The sequence below is a fragment of the Oncorhynchus kisutch genome, linkage group LG26 (assembly GCF_002021735.2).
Source record: "Oncorhynchus kisutch isolate 150728-3 linkage group LG26, Okis_V2, whole genome shotgun sequence".
Taxonomy (NCBI): domain Eukaryota; kingdom Metazoa; phylum Chordata; class Actinopteri; order Salmoniformes; family Salmonidae; genus Oncorhynchus; species Oncorhynchus kisutch.
Genome location: NC_034199.2, coordinates 44,089,272 through 44,104,159, shown reverse-complemented (window position 1 = coordinate 44,104,159; position 14,888 = coordinate 44,089,272). Strand labels below are relative to the sequence as shown.

General features: G+C 43.4%; 1 protein-coding gene across 3 annotated transcripts in view; it reads right to left on the bottom strand.

Moving 5' to 3' along the window:
* LOC109870769 (FERM, ARHGEF and pleckstrin domain-containing protein 1-like) overlaps nt 1-14,888 on the bottom strand; it is a 116,999-nt gene that overhangs the window by 25,258 nt on the left and 76,853 nt on the right. For all 3 annotated transcript variants that reach the window (XR_004205654.1, XM_031805932.1, XM_031805933.1), the window contains exons 13-15: nt 14,541-14,751; nt 1,541-1,728; nt 1,131-1,220 (exon numbers count right to left, since the gene is read on the bottom strand). Coding sequence is in view for 2 of the 3 variants with exons in the window: in XM_031805932.1 (XP_031661792.1) it covers nt 1,131-1,220; nt 1,541-1,728; nt 14,541-14,751 (489 nt within the window). In the remaining variant the exon portion in view is untranslated. The remainder of the gene's footprint in view (nt 1-1,130; nt 1,221-1,540; nt 1,729-14,540; nt 14,752-14,888) is intronic.

Below are 14,888 nucleotides of genomic sequence, written 5' to 3'. Positions count from 1 at the left end.
AGGTGTCTTAGTTCTCACTCAAAAATGTGTTTCTAAATGTCTGCACAAGAGTAAAGGTTTCATTGAGTTGTGAGACAGTACTTTTGCACATATGGGGCGGCAGGGTAGCCTAGTGGTTAGAGCATTGGACTAGTAACCAAAAGGTTGAAAGTTCAAATCCCCGAGCTGACAAGGTACACAATCAGGCTGTTCCTAGGCCGTCATTGAAAATAAGAATTTGTTCTTAACTGACTGTTCTTAAAAATACACACTGTGGCTGAGCAAAGGCACTACTCCCAATATAAGTGAACCCCAAATCAATGTAGTTCTCATCATATTTGCGCCTCTTCGATTGTCCAAATCCCTGTCTGTTGTTCGGCGCTTTCCTGGATAAGAGGACAGTAGCTCTTGGGCTGCATCAGATTCACAAATGTCAGTGTCCAAGCTAGCTGGGCTAACAACAAATGTAGAATTACTGATGCTAGCATTGGATGTGCTCGTGGAAGCAGAACAACTTGTGTAGTCGACAGGTGCAGGTGTAGTACTGCTGGTAGTAGCAGTACTACCAGTAGAGCTGGTATGTGTCTATGGATGTGGGCCTTACTTTTTTTTAACCATTTATACATTTTCGAGTTAACAGAATGAGCAGCAGCTACGTTTGGAAACATACAGACCGTTAGTGGAGGTCCCGCTAGAGAGTAAAGTTTGGGGAGGCAGGTAGCCTAGTGGTTAGAGCGTTGGACTAGTAACCAAAAGGTTGCAAGATCAAATCCCCGAGCTGACAAGGTAGAAAGGTACAAATCTGTTGTTCTGCTCCTGAACAGGCAGTTAACCCTAATCCACTGTTCCTAGGCAGTGATTGTAAATAATAATTTGTTCTTAACTGACTTGCCTAGTTAAATAAAGGTTTAATGTGATTGGATGTTAATTATTTGATCAGGCTACCTGTATTTGACATTGTGTTGTTATTTCTCTGAACACTAGATGGTTTCATTTTATTTTTGGCAGTGAAACAAGGCTACTCAGGTGAGAACAAAAACTCCCCCAAATGTATAGCCCCGTTGGAATTTGTTCATATTTATTTTTATATAGAGAAAGAGAGCGAAAGAGAGAGAGAGAGCGGAATAATCTATCTGGTGATGTGCCCTTACCACCGTCACCACCTCCAGGTCCTTCAGATAGGTCCTCTCTGTGGTCAGCAGCTCCTTGGCGATAAAGTAGGCCTTGTCGGTAGGGAACCTCTGTGAAGGAAAGTAAAACAGACTCTTTTAACTGTGCAACACTACTGTGTCATGGGTCATTTTTTCACATTTTGAATAATCAATTCCAGTGTTACGTCATGTAGCCCAGTTACATCAGGCTTGTTACAGGGTACCCAGCACTCGTCCCTGTGGAGAGTTATTTAGGCCAGGTAATCTCAGTCCTCTGCTATTGTAGGTACTACTGTATGTGACTGGAGCCTCTTTGAAGCAGGTGATTGGAGATTTAAAACCACAATGAGGCACATCAATGCCTTTCTAGGTGTTGTCCTGTTACATAGGGCCCTCTCTGGAACACAAACCTTCCTCCGAACCTCGTCTTCATCGTCGGTGCGCACACTGCCGGCGTCGTTGAGCAAGGGACTGGTGAGGGGAGAGGGCTGCCGAACGTCCGGACTGTGACCACAGAGTTCGACCGGCTTCTGACCGTTGACAATGGCCTGGGAGTTAACGGAGGAGGCGGAGAGATGAGGGCTGTTGGACACCACCCCTGTTGACGGAATGGAGAGGGGGATGAGAAAGAGAGTCAGCTGAAGAAGTTAAATTAAATCTATAAATATCTGCAGCATGTTTCATGTCTCTAATGTCCAGACAGCTCTAATGCTCTCTCTCTCTCTAATGTCCAGACAGCTCTAATGCTCTTCTCTCTCTCTCTAATGCTCTTCTCTCTCTCTAATATCCAGACAGCTCTAATGCTCTTCTCTCTCTCTCTAATATCCAGACAGCTCTAATGCTCTTCTCTCTCTCTAATGTCCAGACAGCTCTAATGCTCTTCTCTCTCTCTAATGTCCAGACAGCTCTAATGCTCTTCTCTCTATAATATCCAGACAGCTCTAATGCTCTTCTCTCTCTCTAATGTCCAGACAGCTCTAATGCTCTTCTCTCTCTCTAATGTCCAGACAGCTCTAATGCTCTTCTCTCTCTCTAATGTCCAGACAGCTCTAATGCTCTTCTCTCTCTCTAATGTCCAGACAGCTCTAATGCTCTTCTCTCTATAATATCCAGACAGCTCTAATGCTCTTCTCTCTCTCTAATGTCCAGACAGCTCTAATGCTCTTCTCTCTCTAATATCCAGACAGCTCTAATGCTCTTCTCTCTCTAATATCCAGACAGCTCTAATGCTCTTCTCTCTCTAATATCCAGACAGCTCTAATGCTTTTCTCTCTCTCTAATATCCAGACAGCTCTAATGCTCTTCTCTCTCTCTAATATCCAGACAGCTCTAATGCTCTTCTCTCTCTAATATCCAGACAGCTCTAATGCTTTTCTCTCTCTCTAATATCCAGACAGCTCTAATGCTCTTCTCTCTCTCTAATGTCCAGACAGCTCTAATGCTCTTCTCTCTCTAATATCCAGACAGCTCTAATGCTCTTCTCTCTCTCTAATATCCAAACAGCTCTTAATGCTCTTCTCTCTCTCTAATATCCAGACAGCTCTAATGCTCTTCTCTCTCTAATATCCAGACAGCTCTAATGCTTTTCTCTCTCTCTAATATCCAGACAGCTCTAATGCTCTTCTCTCTCTCTAATGTCCAGACAGCTCTAATGCTCTTCTCTCTCTCTAATATCCAGACAGCTCTAATGCTCTTCTCTCTCTAATATCCAGACAGCTCTAATGCTCTTCTCTCTATAATATCCAGACAGCTCTAATGCTCTTCTCTCTCTCTAATATCCAGACAGCTCTAATGCTCTTCTCTCTCTCTAATGTCCAGACAGCTCTAATGCTCTTCTCTCTCTCTAATATCCAGACAGCTCTAATGCTCTTCTCTCTCTAATATCCAGACAGCTCTAATGCTCTTCTCTCTCTCTAATATCCAGACAGCTCTAATGCTCTTCTCTCTCTAATGTCCAGACAGCTCTAATGCTCTTCTCTCTCTAATGTCCAGACAGCTCTAATGCTCTTCTCTCTATAATATCCAGACAGCTCTAATGCTCTTCTCTCTCTAATGTCCAGACAGCTCTAATGCTCTTCTCTCTCTAATATCCAGACAGCTCTAATGCTCTTCTCTCTCTAATATCCAGACAGCTCTAATGCTCTTCTCTCTCTAATATCCAGACAGCTCTAATGCTTTTCTCTCTCTCTAATATCCAGACAGCTCTAATGCTCTTCTCTCTCTAATGTCCAGACAGCTCTAATGCTCTTCTCTCTATAATATCCAGACAGCTCTAATGCTCTTCTCTCTCTCTCTAATGTCCAGACAGCTCTAATGCTCTTCTCTCTCTAATATCCAGACAGCTCTAATGCTCTTCTCTCTCTCTAATATCCAGACAGCTTTAAGGCTCTTCCCCCTCTCTCTAATGTCTGGGATTTCAGCATGATAGATCAGCTGTTGGGTTGAACCCAGTATTATGATTGAGTGTAATCACTTACCTAAATCCCCTACACTGCCACTATGTTCACTAGGATGTTCACTAGGGAAACTTGATTGCATACTTGCCCACCACTGTCTCCTTTCCTCTGATAGCACCACGTTGGCATGAACAAAACAATGATTAAACTAGCAACATCTCTGGTGAACGTCTGATCCTACAATTCTACACACTAGGATGGAGGGGACGGCCGTGACAAGCAGCACGGATTACCACACACAGCCACGAGACACAAATGAGTCTATCGAACACACTATACATACAGATATTTAACAGAGCTATGCCACATCTATGACATCACAGGAGGATGGGAGGGGACTAGCATCTAGAGTGACAACGAGACAATGTTGGGGGTCTTTATAAAAAAAAGATTCTGGACTCCCACTTCATAAAGGTCAACTTTATTGTCACTAGTGCACAACTGTATACAATGTTAAAAAGTGTAAAAAAGTCTCTGGGAAAGAGAAAATATGGTAAAATGGGTATCAGAGAGTGTCAAAAAGGACCCGAAGACGAGACGGGTGGCATCCAACTTGTTATGGATGGAGACTGTAGTAACCAAGGTGTTATGGATGGAGACTGTAGTAACCAAGGTGTTATGGATGGAGACTGTAGTAACCAAGGTGTTTATGGATGGAGACTGTAGTATCCCGTGTTATGGATGGAGACTGTAGTATCCAATGTGTTATGGATGGAGACTGTAGTATCCAATGTGTTATGGATGGAGACTGTAGTATCCAATGTGTTATGGATGGAGACTGTAGTATCCAAGGTGTTATGGATGGAGACTGTAGTATCCAAGGTGTTATGGATGGAGACTGTAGTATCCCATGTTATGGATGGAGACTGTAGTAGCCAAGGTGTTATGGATGGAGACTGTAGTATCCAAGGTGTTATGGATGGAGACTGTAGTATCCAAGGTGTTATGGATGGAGACTGTAGTAACCAAGGTGTTATGGATGGAGACTGTAGTATCCCGTGTTATGGATGGAGACTGTAGTATCCCATGTTATGGATGGAGACTGTAGTAGCCAAGGTGTTATGGATGGAGACTGTAGTATCCAAGGTGTTATGGATGGAGACTGTAGTATCCAAGGTGTTATGGATGGAGACTGTAGTATCCCGTGTTATGGATGGAGACTGTAGTATCCCATGTTATGGATGGAGACTGTAGTAGCCAAGGTGTTATGGATGGAGACTGTAGTATCCAAGGTGTTATGGATGGAGACTGTAGTATCCCGTGTTATGGATGGAGACTGTAGTATCCCATGTTATGGATGGAGACAGTAGTAGCCAAGGTGTTATGGATGGAGACTGTAGTATCCAAGGTGTTATGGATGGAGACTGTAGTATCCAAGGTGTTATGGATGGAGACTGTAGTAACCAAGGTGTTATGGATGGAGACTGTAGTATCCTGTGTTATGGATGGAGACTGTAGTATCCAATGTGTTATGGATGGAGACTGTAGTATCCCATGTTATGGATGGAGACTGTAGTAGCCAAGGTGTTATGGATGGAGACTGTAGTATCCAAGGTGTTATGGATGGAGACTGTAGTATCCAAGGTGTTATGGATGGAGACTGTAGTATCCCGTGTTATGGATGGAGACTGTAGTATCCCATGTTATGGATGGAGACTGTAGTAGCCAAGGTGTTATGGATGGAGACTGTAGTATCCAAGGTGTTATGGATGGAGACTGTAGTATCCAAGGTGTTATGGATGGAGACTGTAGTATCCCGTGTTATGGATGGAGACTGTAGTATCCCATGTTATGGATGGAGACTGTAGTAGCCAAGGTGTTATGGATGGAGACTGTAGTAGCCAAGGTGTTATGGATGGAGACTGTAGTATCCCATGTTATGGATGGAGACTGTAGTAGCCAAGGTGTTATGGATGGAGACTGTAGTATCCAAGGTGTTATGGATGGAGACTGTAGTATCCCATGTTATGGATGGAGACTGTAGTAGCCAAGGTGTTATGGATGGAGACTGTAGTATCCAAGGTGTTATGGATGGAGACTGTAGTATCCAAGGTGTTATGGATGGAGACTGTAGTAACCAAGGTGTTATGGATGGAGACTGTAGTATCCAAGGTGTTATGGATGGAGACTGTAGTATCCAAGGTGTTATGGATGGAGACTGTAGTATCCCGTGTTATGGAAGTAAGTGAGAGAGAGAAAAGGTGAAAGAGCAACAAGTAAAGCTGTTGAATTTACAACTAGCATATTCTGGGACCTGGCTAACAGTAAGTGTCACAATGCACAAAGTGCTAATGTGACCCAGAATAATGTCTTTATACAGTTTTTCTGCTATTATTACTTCATGATTACTTTATTAAAACAATATTACTACTGTCATTACTTCATTATTACTTTATTTCATTATTACTACTGTCATTACTTTATTACAATATTACTACCGGGGCGGCAGGGTAGCCTAGTGGTTAGAGCGTTGGACTAGTAACCGAAAGGTTGCAAGTTCAAATCCCTGAGCTGATAAGGTACAAATCTGTCGTTCTGCCCCTGAACAGGCAGTTAACCCACTGTTCCTAGACCGTCATTGAAAATAAGAATGTGTTCTTAACTGACTTTCCTGGTTAAAAAAAGGATTAAAAAAAATAAAAAATACAATATTACTACTGTTATTATTTCATTATTACTACGGTTATTACTTCATTACAATATTACTACTGTTATTATTTCAATATTACTACGGTTATTATTTCATTATTACTACGGTTATTATTTCATTATTACTACTGTTATTATTTCAATATTACTACTGTTATTATTTCAATATTACTACTGTTATTATTTCAATATTACTACGGTTATTATTTCATTATTACTACGGTTATTATTTCATTATTACTACGGTTATTATTTCAATATTACTACTGTTATTATTTCATTATTACTACTGTTATTATTTCATTATTACTACTGTTATTTCATTATTATGTCATTACAATATTACTACTGTTATTATTACTTTATAGCATCATTATTACTGTTATTACTCCATTATTACTTCATTAAGACAACATTATTACTGTTGTTACTTCATTATTACATTATCACTGTGAGTGATATCTGCCTGCCACTGTCTGTCTGCTGTGAGTGATGTCTGCCTGCTCAGGTCTTGTCTGCTGTGAGTGATGTCTGCCTGCCACTGTCTGCCTGCTCAGGTCTTGTCTGTTGTGGGTGTTGTCTGAACGGGTGAAATGTTAAAGTAGGTAGCAGTGAGAGAGTGAGGGTACATACAGTACATAGTGCAACAGCCAGAAAGCATGAACACCACCGCCTGAGCCCTGGGTTAGCCTCTTGGACATGCAATGGAACCAAGCCCGGCCCACATGGTGACACCAGCAGTGTAAGACTAGCTCACACAAGCCCGGCCTATAGACACATGAGTTTAACACAAGCTCACACAAGCCCGGCCTATAGACACATGAGTTTAAGACTAGCTCACAGTGTATTACGATACACTGAGTGAACAAAACATTAAGGATCCCTGCTCTGACCAGGTCAATCTAGGTTGAAAGCTATGATCACTTATTGGCGTCACTTATTAAATCATTTTCAATCAGTGTAGATGAAGGGGAGGAGACAGGTTAAGGAGGATTTATAAGCCTTCAGACAATAGAGACATCCATTGTGTATGTGTTCCATTCAGAGGGTGAATGGACAAGACAAACATTGAAGTGTCTTTGATATGGTATGGTATCTGGTAACTGCAACGCTGTTGGGTTTTTCACACTCATCAGTTTCCCTGTGTGTATCAAGAACAGTCCACCACCCAAAGGACATCCAGCCAATTTAACACAACTGCGGGAAATATTGGAGTCAACATAGATCCAGCATCCCTGTGGAATGCTTTTAACACCTTGTAGAGTCCATGCCCTGACAAATTGAGTCTATTCTGAGGGCAACCGGGTGGTGGGTACAACTTAATACGAGGACGGTGTTCCTAATGTTTGGTATATTCAGTGTAAGGGGGGCAGGTAGCCTAGTGGTTAGAGCATTGGGCCAGTAACCGAAAGGTTGCTAGATCGAATCCCCGAGCTGACAAGGTAACAATCTGTCGTTCTACCCTTGAACAAGGCAGTTAACCCACTGGGCAGAATGACAGGCTGTCATTGTAAATAAGAACTTATTCTTATTATCTGACTTGCCTAGTTAAATAATGGTAAAAAAATTTTTTTTAGGTTTAGTCAATTATTTAGCATTCAATACAAAATCCACAAATATCAGTTGTGTACAACAGCCCAACATCACAGAGCCATAAGACAGTGCTTGGTATGTCTGACAGGGTGTTCTTTTCCTCCAATGATCCAGTAACCAACAGTTAAGTACCCTCATACTGTCCCCTCACGCTACCTGGGAGGCTGAGTAAAAACAACATTGAGTGACACTGAGTTAAAGCAACATTGAATGAACCTCAATAATTGTGTTATTATTTGAAGTTTATATCAATTTAGGACCAAGTTAATTAATTAAAAAAATATCATAAAATGACACAATATATAATAGATACTATACAGTGCATTTGGAAAATATTCCCTTTTCTACATTTTGTTACGTTACAGCCTTATTCTAAAATTTCTTAAATAAATAAAACACCTCATTAATCTACACACAATATCCCATGATGACAAAGTGAAAACAGGTTTTTAAAAATGTTTGCAAATTTCTACTAAATAAAACCAGAAATATCTTATTTACATAAGTATTCAGAACCTTTGCTATGAGACTCAAAATTGAGCTCAGGTGTATCTTGTTTCCATTGATCATCCTTGAGATGTTTCTACAACTTGATTGGAGTCCACCTGTGGTAAATTCAATTGATTGGACATGATTTGGAAAGGCACACACCTGTCTATATAAGCTTCCACAGTTGATAGCGCATGTCAGAGCAAAAACCAAGCCATGAGGTCAAAGGAATTGTCTGTAGAGCTCCCAAGACAGGATTGTGTTGAGGCACAGATCTGGGGAAGAGTACCAAAAAATGTCTGCAACATTGAAGGCCCCCAAGAACACAGTGGCCTCCATCATTCTTAAATGGAATATGCTTGGAACCACCAAGACTCTTCTTAGAGCTGGCCACCCGGCCAAACTGAGAAGGGTCTTGCCCAGGGAGGAGACCAAGATGCAGATGAGAAAAACATCCAGGACAACCATCTCTGCAGCACTCCACTAATCAGGCCTTTATGGTAGAGTGGCAAGATGGAAGCCACTCCTCAGTAAAAGGTACATGACAGTCCGCTTGTAGTTTGCCAAAAGGCACCTAAAGGACTCAGACCAAGGTGGTGGCAGCATCATGCTGTGGGGACGTTTTTCAGCGGTAGGGACTGGGAGACTAGTCAGGATCGAGGGAAAGATGAATGGAGCAGTACAGAGAGATCCTTGCTGAAAACCTGCCCCAGAGTGCTCAGGACCTCAGATTGGGGCGAAGGTTCACCTTCCAACAGGACAACGACCCTAAGCACACAGCCAAGACAACGCAGGAGTGTCTTCGGGGCAAGTCTCTGAATGTCCTTGAGTGGCCCAGCCAGAGACCGGACTTGAACCCAATCAAACATCTCTGGAGAGACCTGAAAATACCTGTGCAATGACGCTCCCCATCCAACCTGACAGAGCTTGAGAGGTTCTGCAGAGAAGAATGGGAGAAATCCCCTAATACAAATATGGCAAGCTTGTAGCGTCACACTCGGGGCAGCAGGTAGCCTAGTGGTAAGAGCTTTAGGCCAGTAACCGAAAGGTTGCTCGATCGAATGCCCGAGCTGACAAGGTAAAAATCTGTTGTTCTGCCCCTGAACAAGGCAGTTAACCCACTGTTCTTAGGCCGTCATTGAAAATAAGAATTTGTTCATAACGGACTTGCCTCGTTAAATAAATAAATAAAGGTTTAAAAAAAATACCTGACACGACTTGATGCTGTAATCACATGTTTCTTCAACAAAGTAAAGGGTCTGACAACTTATGTGAATATATAAAAATAAAAATAAACATTTTGTATTGTCATGATCGGGTATTGTGTGTAGATTAATGAGGGAGAAAAAACTATTTCATACATTTTTGAATAAGGCTGTAACGTACAAATGTGGAAAAAGTGATGGGGTCCGAATGCACTGTAAATATATATACACACATGGATACAGCTAAAAGCATCGATGAGCTGAGAGACTTGGATCTTTGACACACTGCCACCTTTCAGACCCACAACATGCAGCACATACTGAAACCTGCCTTTATGTTCCCTGCTTGTTCCCTAGTTCCTGTCATCCTGAACAAAGTCATTTCTTAATTCTCCAGCCCTATATTCTAGACCTTTGTAACCTCTGTTGACAGTTAACGGGATCACTGCAGTGAAGGAGACCCAGTTAAAACCCTTGTGTTTTCTCTTCACACAGCCTGTGGCAGAACAGTAAGACATCAGGACAGTACGGGAACAGGTTCACATGCATCCAGAGCAGGGAAATAGAGACAAGGTGAGACTTGACTTAATAAGTGCTGCATGCTGGCAGAACAGAGTTTCAATTGAACAAAGACATTTTTAAAAAATATTTAAAAAAAACATTGTGATGTAAGGTCAGAACAAAATGACAAGGAGGAGAATGAAGCAAAGACAATCAGGGACAGCAAGAAAACAAAATGACAAGGAGGAGAATGAAGCAAAGACAATCAGGGACAGCAAGAAAACAAAATGACAAGGAGGAGAATGAAGCAAAGACAATCAGGGACAGCAAGAAAACAAAATGACAAGGAGGAGAATGAAGCAAAGACAATCAGGGACAGCAAGAAAACAAAATGACAAGGAGGAGAATGAAGCAAAGCAAAGACAATCAGGGACAGCAAGAAAACAAAATAAACACAAAAGTGCAGAGTAATTCTGTAAGGGGAGAAAGGGGCAAACTAGAGAGATAAGTAGACCCCTGGAGTTCAATAGACAATGAGATGTTTAGATAGACAGGAACAAGAAGAGATGCCACCAGTGGTCATCAGACCAATATTTTACCAGTACTGTCCAACAGTACTGACTGGGTCTGGGCGTGTTCTGGTATGTCAAGTTGCCACAACAGTCTTTTAGATAAGGTTTCTTCATTAAACTGATGTTTCCCAGAACATGTGTGTGTGGCTCTGTGATGCCTAAAAACACCAAGTCAACAATAATGAGTTAAAATGTCAATCCGTTGATCACTTTGTACAGACGACCTTTATGTTACTGTAAACATTGACTATCAAATCAGGAGTTGAGGTTGGGACGTGCTGTAGATGAACAGAAAGCCTTCTCAGCACCCAACAAACTAAGACATGACCTATTGTACATCTCTCACTACTGGAGTCCTCTCACTATTGTAGTCCTCTCACTACTCTACATCTCACTACTGTAGTCTTCTCACTACTGTAGTCCTCTCACTACTGTAGTCTTCTCACTATCGTAGTCCTCTCACTACTGTAGTCCTCTCACTATTGTAGTCCTCTCACTATTGTAGTCTTCTCACTACTGTAGTCCTCTCACTACTGTACATCTCTCACTACTGTAAATCTCTCACTACTGTAGTCCTCTCACTATGGACACTAATTAGAGAATGACCGTATGTACAGTACAAGCAACATGTCACTCAATACACTTGTGTTCTCCTAAGCAACTCGGTAAATATAAACAATGAATCACATATCCAATGCCAGGCAACATAGAAAATCACAGGAAACAGCCTGTCTGTCTCTTCTATTAGTAGATCTGATTAACATGAACCAATCACAAGAGTCTACAATATGATCATAACGATTAAAAAAGCAACACATATATACAGTAGTGTATAAAACATAGACCAACGTCCCCATCGACATGCTAGCCAAACAACAGCATACTGTCCACTGACAGAATGGACAGGTTATACAGTCACGATGAAGACACACGACGGCATTTGACAGAGCATTGGAACTCTCCAACAATCAATAAACAATCAATAAACAATCAATAAACAACACAATGCATCATTGTAGATTCCATGTTGAGTGTGCAAGTCCAGTCCGCTCGCAGAACAACATACAGTAGCAGTCAGAAGTTTGGACACACCTACTCATTCAAGGGTTTATCTTTATTTTTACTATTTTCTACATTGTAGAATAATAATGAAGACATCAAAACTATGAAATAACACATGGAATCATGTAGTAACCAAAAAAAGTCCAAATATACTTTATATTTGAGATTCTTCAAAGCAGCCACCCTTTGCATTGATGACAGGTTTGCACACTCTTGGCATTCTCTCAACCAGCTTCATGAGGTAGTCACCTGGATTACATTTCAATTAGCAGGTATGCCTTGTTGAAAGTTAATGTGTGGAATTTATTTTCTTCTTAATGCGTTTGAGCCAATCAGTTGTGTTGTGACAAGGTAGGGCTGGTATACAGAAGATAGCCCTATTTGCTAAAAGACCAAGTCCATATTATGGCAGGAACAGCTCAAATAAGAACAGAGAAACGACAGACCATCATTACTTTAAGACATGAACGTCAGTCAATGCGGAAAATTTCAAGAATGAAAGTTTCAGTGCAGTCGCAAAAAACCATCAAGCGCTGTGATGAAACTGGCTCTCATGAGGACCGCCACAGGAAAGGAAGACCCAGAGCCCAAATAGAGTTCAAGTAACAGACACATCTCAACATCAACTGTTCAGAGGTTGAATTGCTGAAAAGAAACCACTACTAAAGGACACCAATAAGAAGAAGAGACTTGCTTGGGCCAAGAAACACGAGCAACGGACATTAGACTGGTGGAAAATGTCCTTTGGTCTGATGAGTCCAAAGGTGAGATTTTTTTCTTCCAACCGCCGTGTCTTTGTGAGACGCAGAGTAGGTGAACGGATGATCTCCCATGTGTGGTTCCCACTGTGAAGCATGGAGGAGGAGGTGTGATGGTGTGGGGGTGCTTTGCTGGTGACACTGTCAGTGATTTATTTAGAATTCAAGGCACACTTAACCAGCATGGCTACCACAGCATTCTGCAGCGATACGCCATCCCGATGAGTTGGACCGCAGAGTGAAGGAAAAGCAGCCAACAAGTGTTCAGCATATGTGGGAACTCCTTCAAGACTGTTGAAAAAGCATTCCAGATGACCACCTCATGAAGCTGGTTGAGAAAATGCCAATAGTGTGCAAAGCTGTCATCAAGGCAAAGGGTGGCTGCTTTGAAGAATCTTAAACATAAAATATATTTTGAGTTACCACATGATTCCATGTGTTATTTCATAGTGTTGATGTCTTCACTATTATTCTACAATGTAGAAAATAGTTTAAAAAATGCAGAAAAACCCTGGAATGAGTAGGTGTGTCCAAACTCCTGACTGGTACTGTATCTCTGCATCTCCAGAAACAGTATTCCCTCGACTTCATCCCAAAAGTCCAGCTAGATACAGAGCATCAGGGGGTTTCCACTGGATTGATTCACACTGCTGTACAGTGGTCTTTAAAAAGACGTGGCATTAGAAAACGATGATGTCTCTAATTGAGAACCACCTGGTGTGTGTGTGTGTGTGTGTATAGACACCAATATAATCAGAACAGACAGGAAAGGTTAACCACCTGAGAGTAGAAGAGAACAGGACAGAGAGCCTTCATCCCGCTCTCTCTCTCTCTCTCTCTCTCTCTCTCTATCTCTCAGTTAAAGGGCAGAGCAACCCAATGGGAAACAGAGTGTACTGTATACTCAGTTAGTGCCATGTTGGCAGCACAGAGACAGAGGAGTTAGTAGTCCCCCGAATCAACCCTTTCTGAGTAACTTCTGTCCCTTCACACAGACTGGCATAGCTATCACCCATGCTAACCACCAGAGCCAATGCCACCGTGGAGCAGGTCTCTGAACTTCCTTCCTCTGGGCTAGCCTAACAGCTGAACACCTGTGCCCCGTCATCGTCACTAAAGTTAAGGCAGCCATCCTCCTCAATCTCCTCATCCAGCTGGAGGCTCCCAAAGGAGTACTTGTTCCTGGGCATGGGGGAGGGGTAGTTGAACCCCACGGCCATGGGGTTACCGTAGGTCAGCGGGTGGCTGCTGGAGCTGCCCGTGGTGTTCTCGGGCTCTGAGTCACTGGACTCTGTGCCACTGCTGGTGGAGCCGTCAATCATCTGAACAGCCCCTATGTGGTCTACGCCACCATGGCTGTACAGCTTCTGTATGGGGCTGAGCTTGGGTTGGCCGGGGGCAGACAAGCCATTGGCCTTTACGCGGCGCTCCAGAGCAGCCATACGGGAGGTGACAGGCCGGGGATCGTGGGAGGGCGTGGAGGTGGCCTGATGCCGGCTCAGGACGAAGGGGTCTGTGTCGGAACGGTTACGCATGTTGTGGAGCTTTTGTAAGTGTGGCGAGCGGGCCATGATGGGCGAATAGCTGCCGTAGTGGGTTGGGGCCTGACCTTGGTCTTGGGGCCCCCCATGGCCTCTCTGGGTGTTAAACCCCCTGTGACCCTGCTCGTCCAAGCGTGGGGGCCTGGAGCCATGACCGTTTTGCTCACCGTGGCTGAGTGAGCCGGTCCGGTGGAAGGTGACGGGGCTGGAGGTGGTGCTCTTAGAGCCTAACAGGCGGACCGTCAGGGGGCTGCTACTACGCTGGTCCCCAATTCCACCACCCCCCAACTCCTCCATCATAGTGCTATTGAGAGGCGGACCACTGCCGAAGAACGGCAGGTTGGCCAACTCATCTAACTCACAGCTCATATTGAGGGGGGACTCTCTGTACCTCATCCTACCCAGAGCCAGTTCCCGCTCGTTTATACTGCCACGGTGGGGGCTCGCGGCCTCCTCCCCATGGCTGTCAGTAGGATGAGACCAGGTAACCCGGCCCTTGGCCACGTCATATTCACTATCTATATCACTGCAGTCAATGTAGGGGATGGAGGAGGTGCTGCCCTTAGCGCCCTGGGAGGCTGGACCTGTGTTCAGATGGTCTGGGTGGGGCTGCCTGGCTGGGCCTGGTTCTGCCCCAGGACCTGGCCTGTCCTCGCCGTGTCCCACGTTCCTCTGGATGGAAGGGCTGCCTCTGATCCGCAGGGCTGAAGGGTCCTCAGCGTTCACAGACTCCTTCCAGTGACGGTGGGGCGGAGAGTCCACCTCCGCTCTGTCTCCTGGAGCACCGCTCACACTCTGTGGAGTACGGAGAACAGAGGGCTGAAGGTTATATTTACCAGTTAAACAAGGAAATGTAGTTATTGTGTGGTATGGATTAGTTATTCCGTCTACTCAATTATTAACTGTATATTCTAAGCAGTATATTTCATATT